This window comes from Bufo bufo, chromosome 3 (assembly GCF_905171765.1).
Source record: "Bufo bufo chromosome 3, aBufBuf1.1, whole genome shotgun sequence".
NCBI classification, from domain to species: domain Eukaryota; kingdom Metazoa; phylum Chordata; class Amphibia; order Anura; family Bufonidae; genus Bufo; species Bufo bufo.
In genome coordinates, this window is record NC_053391.1 from 596,124,175 (window position 1) to 596,133,347 (window position 9,173).

Consider the following 9,173-nt stretch of genomic DNA (forward strand, 5'->3'; position numbering starts at 1 on the left):
GGCCTGAGACAGAGACTTCCATTCGTCCATCTGGGGAGGAATGGGTTGTCTCTGGTCCTAAACTTATTCCAGGGCCTTATAGGCAAATCAGGGCCTAGGTATACTGCTTATGAATTTTCCTACCTTCAAGGTCAATTCATATTGATAGGTAGTCAGGGCCCGGATTTGGGTTGTTTAGGAGGTGACCTGTTTCTTCCCTAGTTTCCAGGCCCACTTACTGTTCCCCTTCCCTCCTGTGTTCAGTGTGGAGTTCCCCCCACACACTGATCGTGACAACAGCGCAGAGATTTTGCTGGTGATTTTTTTAAACCCAGGCCTGTAACCATGAAGAGAGGGTATCCAGTACATCTAGGCAGTCTAGTGCAGTGAGATTATGGAGCTCTCTGTCAGAGGAGGTTGTGATTTTAATGAACAAGTTCAAAGAGCGTCTGAGTGCCTTTCTTGAATGCCCCTCTGGATCAACACTGTAGGATTACAGGGAGGACTTGGTAAACCTGTGTATATGTAATTATGTAGAAGATGTCAGCTTAGTAGATAAATCAGGAAACCAGAGATCAGGGCTACAGTGTGAGCCGTCGAATTTCACTCTGAATACATACAGGCTGCAGAAGCCAAACAATAGCACATTTTTATTCACAACCAATTACAGAAACTATTAGATTTTTTTTATAGCAAGCAAAATATAGATGGAAACACCTTTTAATCACATTTATTTTAATGCATAACCAAAAATATGGTCTCGAACTGGGCTCCATTTAAATGGTGCTAAAACATGTTTATATTTAACATCAGAAAATTTTGTTCTTTCCAGGTATTTCCATGTTTGCTTTGTAAGTTTACATCCATCTCCTATGTGTTTCCAAGTTGGATCTAAGATTATCTGGATAAAATATCTCCACGAGGAAGGATCTGCAGTTACATGCTCCAAGAAATAAAATGCTCCACCCTGTGAAAGTCAGAAAACAGTAACAAGATTAAAACTCATTTGCCAACAAGAGAAAGTCTTATGGCATCTGAATGTGATAAACTACTACAAGTGGGTTCAGGTAAAAACACAGGTGACACTTTGAAGGTTTGCACCCAGAACTGTGGAGTCAGACATATGAGGTTGGAGTCATTTTTACGTGGAGTTGGTAGAAATGTAATACCTTCAAAGTTGGCTTCAAAATAAAAATATTACATGATGTTGATGAAAACAATGAAAATTCTAATTTTAGCACAATTATACAGAATTAAATTTGTTATTACTAGTTATAAATGAGGCATTCATGAAGCAGTCAGCTGAAGTCAGTACAATAATGACTGCAGGCAACAGTGAACAGTGAAGCATGGGGAAGGTTCCTTTCAAGTTTGGGGTTCCATTTCAGCAAATGGAATTGGGAATTTGGTCAAGATTAACGGTATCCTCAATGCTGAGAAATACAGGCAGATCCATCATTCAGTACCATCAGGGATGTGTTTAATTGGCTCTAAATGTATTCTGCAGCAGGACATTAATCCCAAGCCAAATGACCCATAAGAACTATCTTCAGAGTTAAGAAGAACAAGGAGTCCTGGAAGTGATGATATGGCTCCTACAGAGCTCTGATCTTTATATCGCAAGGTCTGTTTGGGATTAACATGAAGAGACAGAAGGATTTGAGGAAGCCTACATCAACAGAAGATCTGTGGTTAGTTTTCCAAGATGTTTGGAACAATCATTGAAAAATTCTGGAGGCCACTGTGCTTTTGGGAACTCTGTCCAGCAGAATTTTTGTACCCTTCTCCAATTCTGTGCCTCCACACAATCCTGTCTCTGAGCACTACGTGCAGTTCTTTCCTCCACATGGCTTGGTTTTTGCTCTGATATAAATGTCAGCTTTGAGACCTTTATATAGACAGGGCTGTGTCTTTCCAAATCATGTCCAGTTAACTGAGTTTATGACATTCCAAATCATGTCCAGTTAACTGAGTTTATGACAGGTGGACTCCAATTAAAATGTAGAAACATCTCAAAGATGGTCAATAGAAATGGGAGGCCCGAAGAGCTAAATTTGAAGTGCCATAGCAAAGGTTCTGAATACTTATATCCATGTAAAATTTTAGTTTTTCCTTTGCAATAAATGTTAAATAAATTTCAAAAATTCTGTTTTCACTTTCTCATTATGGGGTACTGAGTGCAAATTGATTGCGGAAAACATTTATTAAATTTTTTTTAGCACAAGGTCAAAGCATAACAAAATGTAAAATAAAGTGAAAAGGTCTGAAGACTTTTTGAATGCATTGTATAATGATGATTAGGGATACATGGCCATTATACAGCATCATACACAGGGCTGTGGCATAGCGCCAACTGTCTAGCTAAGATGTGCCTGATGCAACGAGATTAGTCACTTACGAATGTAGTGCCTGTAGCTAGGATGGCTCTGTAAGCTGGTCTCACATACAGCCACGTGATCATACTCCTGGTGTTTATCTTCTGATTGTGGTATGTCCTATATTCTGAGTACATTGTTATCTCTGCTGGTTATATCTCCTCTCCCCCTGCCTGATGTATGGAGTATCACACATCACATGCCTCTTATCTTTATTGTTGCTCCTCTCGGTCTCTGTAGGATTTGTTTCAAATACTGGGCGGCAGATAATGCAGGGTCAGTAACAGAATAGCAGAGCGGACAGTGAGTAATTACAGCATTACCTTAAACTTTGTCAAAGAGGGGCATGCAGGCAGCTATATATCGAAATAATGTCTGTGAGAGAACTGTAGTCCTTCACATTGGTAATCCCACTGAGTAAGCCCTGGCAGCATCAAAACTAATGTACCACACAAGCTGTTCAAGATAATGAAAATGAAAAATAATTACTTCTGTAATGGGATCATGTCGTAGTAATTCAGACATACAAGTACCTGGAAAACCTCTTTGACAATTGTTTGTGGTAAAGCTTTATGTCAGCATGAATTTTAGATTCAGAAAGACTGTCTTGCCAATGTCAAATACTTAACAGGATGTCGGCATAAGTGTGCATGGAAAAGTATTGCTAGGAATGGAACATAATATCCAATAACAGGATAATTATGTTCTCCTCCTAATCACTATATTATTGTCTCTAGTTACTTAATATAGATAGCACTATGACTACACATCATACTGTTGAGATGGAGCTCTGTTATATTTTATTACACGTATTCTAGGTCACAGGCCAGAAAAACGTTCAAGGCTTATGCTGGTAAAGTATATCTGGGTTAAAAGGCACTGATCACATTTATAGGCTGAGTGAGGAGTGGCCGCTCTTTGAACTGTGAAAACATCTGAAAGGAAGATTGTTTCATGATATATTCAACACTCTGTGTATGAAGTCACCTAGATGTACTTAGCTACACTGCCAAATCTTATCTAATAGCCCCGTGTTAGTGAAATTAGGCTAAATTACAGAATGTGAAATAACTACAGTGCCTTGTTAAAGTATTCACAACTCCCCCACTTGACTTTTTTAGTGTTTTGTTACATTACAGCCTTAAGTTCAATGTTTTGTTAATCTGAATTTTATGTGATGGATCAGAACATAATAGTCTAGGTTGGTGAAGTGAAATTAGAAAAATATATAAATAAAACTATTGTTTAGAAATAGAAAACAGAAAATTGGCAAGTGTGTATGTATTCATCCCCTTTGTTAGGAAGCCCATAAAAGGCTCTGGTGCAACCAATTACCTTCATAAGTCACATAATTAGTGAAATGATGTCCACCTGTGTGCAATCTAAGTGTCACATGATCTGACATTACATATACACATATTTTTTGAAAGGCCCCAGAGGCTGCAACACCTAAGCAAGAGGCATCACTAATTAAACACTGCCATGAAGACCAAGAAACTATCCAAACAAGTAAGGGACAATGTTGCTGAGAAGTACAAGTCAGAGTTAGGTTCTAAAAAAATATCTAAATCTTTGATGATCCCCAGGAGCACCATCAGATCTATTATAACCAAATAGAAAGAACATGGCACAACAGCAAACCTGCCAGAAGATGGCCGCCCAGGAGGATCTGCAGAGTTCCACAGCAGAGACTGGAGTATCTGTACATAGGACGACAATAAGCCGTACGCTCCATAGATTTAGGCTTTATGGCAGAGTGGCCAGAAGAAAGTTATTACTATCAGCTAAAAACAAAAAGTTTGTCTGGCGCAAACCCAACACATCACGTCACCCAAAGAACACCATCCCCACAGTGAAATATGGTGGTGGCAGCATCATGCTGTGGGGAGTTTTTTCAGCAGTTGGGATTGGGAAACTGGTCAGAGTTGAGGGTAAGATGGATGGTGCTAAATACATGGATATTCTTGAGCAAAACCTATACCACTGTGTGGGGGATTTGAGGTTAGGACGGAGGTTGACCTTCCAGCAGGACAATGACCCCAAACACACTGTTAAAGCAACACTTGAGTGGTTTAAGGGAAAACATGTAAATGTGTTGGAATGGCCTAGTCAAAGCCCAGATCTCAAATCAATTGAAAATCTGTGGTCAGACTTAAAGAATGCTGTTCAAGCGCAAACCATCCAACTTGAAGGAGCTTCAGCAATTTTGCAAGGAGGAATGGGCAAAAATCCCAGTGGTAAGATGTGGCAAGCTCATAGCGACTTATCCAAACCGACTTGGAGCTGTGATTGCCGCAAATGGTGGCTCTACAAAGTATGGACTTTAGGGGGGTAAATAGTTATGCACATTGATTTTTTTTCTGTTATTTTGTCCTATTTGTTGCTTGCTTAACAATAAAAAACAAACATCTTCAAAGTTGTGGGCATGTTCTGTAAATTAAATGATGCAAATCCTCAAACAATCCATGTTAATTCCAGGTCGTGAGGCACCAAAACATGAAAAAAGTCAAGGGGGTAAATACTTTTGCAAGGAACTGTAAATGTAACAGAACCTTCTCAAAAGCCCAAACAAAAAAACAATTAAAAGGGTTGTCTAGGTCCAGAACTGAACCCGGACATATCCCCTTTTTCACCCAGGCAGCCCCTCTGATATGAGCATCTGAGCAATTCATGCATCAAAGCTCTCCCTTGCTCTGCGCTGAATCACATAGGGCAAGAGCTTTTCATTAGATCTGGTGACATACCGGGTCTCTGCTAGGCGGAAGCTTCCTGGTGACGACACCAGCACTAATGGGCAGGCTTTAGTGCCCCTCTAGCCTGTAAAATCCTCCAATGCTCATATCAGAGGGCCTGCCTGGGTGAAATTGGAACCCGGACTACACCTTTGACGGCTGTCTCATTTAGGCTCTCTTCACTCTACTGCATGTGGTTTCTGTCATGCTTTCCAGTAGTTCTGATAAAAAGAATAGCACAGTCTTTCCATCAAAAATATTGGAAAACCAACAGACACAATTAGAGTCAATGTTGCCAGTTAGTGTCTGTTTGGATCCAATGGAAAATGAATCCATCTCAGTGGTCAAGCGTGATACTAGTATAACAGAACCTTACTCTCCCATGGTCGTCTTTAACCCTTTCCCGCACCTGAGTGTAACTGTATGTCCAATGTGTGGGAGGGATGTATAGAGTGGGCTCACAAGGTTCCAGCTGTGTGATACAGGTAATACAGCTGACACCCAACCACAATGACTGGGATCAGAGACACCACGGTCAACGGTGCTTGTGGCATCCGAGCTATTAGACACAGGGAGGGGACTTACTCTGTCCTCTGTTCGGAGCCCCTACAGCAGAATCATAAGGCTCCGATTGGTTTCTATGACAGCCTGGGGCCTTGTGAAGACTCTCAGAACTGTCATCGAAATCTGCTTTCAAGCAGCTAGTAAAAATTCCATATAATGCAATAGTATTCTGTTGCCGTCTATAGTATGAGAGAGTTAAAAAATATTTTTTTAGAAAATAGAAAACACAAAATTCTCATCTCCCTTTCCCAATTTTATACATATATAAAAATAAATAAACATAATAGATATCGCTGATATCTGAAAATTTCGGAACTATTAAAATATAAAAATGTTTTTCCTGTGCGGTGAATGCTATAAGGGAAACAAAATAGCCATTTTGGTTACTTTGCCTCCCCCAAAATTAAATAAAAAGTGTTTAAAATGTCGTGGGTAATCCAAAAGACTACCAATACAAATGACAGCTCATCCTGCAAAAATCAAGCCCTCACACAGCTCTGTAGCCAAAAATATAAAAAATATATGAGTGTCAGAATATGGCAATGCAAAGCAAATAGTAGAACATAATAGTAAAACATAATAAAAGCAACGTAAATTTAGTATCGCTGTAATCGTATTGTCATGTCACTTTTAGTGCATAGTGAATTTTATGTAAACAAAACCTAAAAAACCAGGGCAGAATTGCGTTCTTTTTGAGTTTATCCAATGCTTCCGTTTTGTCCCCATTTATTATCAATTGGGACAAAACTGAACTGAAGGGAACCGAGTGCACCAAAATACATTCTGTTCCGTTTCATTGCATTCTTATGACGCACACAAAAGCGCTGCAAGCAGCGTTTTTCTGTCCGCGTGTGATGCTGAGCAAGATGGATCAGTTTTTTCTGACACAAAAGAAAGCGGATCCGTCCCCCAATGACTTACAGTGGTTCTAGAGACGGAACCGTCTTGGCTATTTTAGAGATAATACAACCGGATCCGTTCATAACGGATGTAGACGGTTGTATTATCATGACGGACACGTTTTTGCTGACCCATGACAGATCCAGCAAAAACGCAGATGTGAAAGTAGCCTTAGTTGCGTTTTTTTTCATTCAAAAGTTTTATTAGGTTTTATAGTATAACAATATAAAAGTATACAATTAAAGAAAACAAACAATGCCAGATTAGAACTATAAAGTACTGACAACATTATGCTTCGAGGAAGCAAGCCTATGTATATAATGCGTTATTTCAGCACTTTCTTATTATAACCAAGGAATTAAAGCACTGAAGATGATGCCAAGCATTAATGGTGAGTGAAATGACAATAAGATGGTATTTTATTCTTGCGTTTTAATACTGAAAAAAAAAATATTTAAACTTTGGAAATAATGAATTTCATTTTTGCATTGCTCTATTTTGACCCCCTTAACTTTTTTATTTTTATGTGTACGGAGCTGTATTAGGGCTAATTTTTGTAGGGTGATCTGTACTTTTCATTGATACCATTGTGGAGTGTGTATGACTTTTTGACCACTTTTTATTTGTGCATGCTCGTGCTCCCGGTTTTTATCCTCCGAGATGCCAAGGTCACATTTGACCATGGCACCTGAAAAGTTAAGTGTGTGTGATGAATGTTACCATTTAAAACAGCAGGCACTCAATGTTTATGACGCCCGCTGCACTCGCAAGCTGGCCCCCAGCTCTAAATACCTGACCGTCGATGGTGGTCAGGAACAGGTTTAAGAGACCAGTGCCTAGTGAGATGGTTCTCTTTACCTGGGAGATACTTCTGCACACTGATGTATCTAGGAAATCTAGGCAAAGATAAAGCAACCATCTCTACCACTGATGTTGTCATCATGACTCCCTGCCTAGTTATGTGGTAATACATCCCATATTGCCATTTGACTGGCAACCACTGAGATTGCAGTTGCGGCCATATTGCTTGTTACCCAGTTTTTCTAAATGCAAAAAGTTGGGAAATATCCATATTGTTCTCTACAGATTTAGGGCTCATTCCACGGCCGTTGTTCGGCCATTCCGTGCATTGCACATGCACCATCACCATTCAACTTGAATGGGTCCGTGATCCGTCTGCACCGCAAAAAAATTTAATATGTTCTATTTTTTTAAGGTGCAGAGGCACAGACAGAAACCTCACGGAAGCACTCCGTAGTGCTTCCGTGGGGTTCCGTGCCTCCGTTCTGCACTGACCATCTGGATTGCGGACTCATTCAAGTGAATGGGTCCGCATCTGTGATACGGGGTGCACAAGGCCGATGTCCGCATATTGCGGACCTGCTGTTTGCCGGCCACAATAGGGCTTGGCCGAACAACAGTCGTGCGCATGAGCCCTTAGGCTGAGTTCGCATCACCGTCCAGAAGAAGAGGAAAAAAACTGGATCCTGTAAAAAAAAAACTAATCCTGTTGCATCAGTGGGCATTAGTTTCAGCCATTTCCGCCTGAGAAAAAAAAGTCCTTCATGTCTTCTGGACGGATCAGAATGAAAAGCTAAACGGTGATGTGAACTCAGCCTTAACATTGATGTGTCATGTGTGCCAAGCGTACCTTAGTGTACTATTCAATCATTTTCAATCAAATAATTTAGTGTTTGTCAGATAATGCAAAAATATACACTCACAGGCCTCAGGACCCTATGAATTTCTGCCAGGATGGCATCAATATTCTCCACAGAGCAAAGTACCAATGTACAGATGACCACATCCATAGAACCGCTGGCTACTTGGTGCATATTCTCGCCTGGGGCAACCAGAAAATCCTGGAAATGGACATTCTCATTCTCAGCCAGACTCTTGCTTAAAAACGACTTGAAGTTAGGGTTAGGGTCCACACAGGTCACTTTGCATCCTGAAGGATAGAACTGGAAGTTTGCTCCTGTGCCACAGCCAAGCTCTAGTACTTTCAGATCTCCAGAAGGTCCTTTGAAATCATTCAGGTTGCTGAATAGTTCTTCCTTGTAGTTTCTCATGTATTTGTTGTATGTCCTGGTGACTCTCTCCAGAAGGTAAGGCATTGCCTTCTTAGCTATAGGACTCCACAGACCCAACACTGCAAGAATGTGTATGGGCAGTGCAATAATAGCAACACATAGCTGGAAGAATGCTATGTGTAGAGCCATGTTCAGTCACTGTCGCATGAAAGCAGCTTCTGCAGCTTGTATATGACGTGCAGAACAGTAAGCGGAGGGTGTGACTGGTGAATGGGCTTTCTACCTCCTCCTCCTCCTCCTCCTGCTGCTTCTAGGCCAAGGAGCAAAACATGTCATTGATTGTATTATATCACTGATAATTACTTTTCTTTAAGAAAAAAAGGAAGTAATTGATGATGCAAAGGTCCAAAGAGTAACAATAGTCATATATCCACAGATATCATCAGACATTATTAAGGAGTATTCCAGTGTTACATGTTTTTCCTTAGACGGCTTTTTGCTCCGGTCTTAGTTTCCCCCCTAGGCTGCCGTTAGATTCGTCGACTTTATGTTGAAGTGTGCACCTTGTCCTAAATTAGGCGCATCTGCGG

The 9,173-nt window shown here is 40.5% G+C and overlaps 1 protein-coding gene across 1 annotated transcript; it reads right to left on the reverse strand.

Moving 5' to 3' along the window:
* Positions 1–611: 611 nt before the first annotated feature.
* Positions 612–8,794, reverse strand: LOC120993839 (methyltransferase-like protein 7A). Its single transcript, XM_040422307.1, has 2 exons — positions 8,275–8,794; positions 612–946 (listed from the first exon to the last, which is right to left on the reverse strand). The coding sequence occupies exons 1-2, from the start codon at positions 8,770–8,772 to the stop codon at positions 710–712; spliced, it is 735 nt and encodes a 244-aa protein (XP_040278241.1). The 5' UTR covers positions 8,773–8,794; the 3' UTR covers positions 612–709.
* Positions 8,795–9,173: the final 379 nt, after the last annotated feature.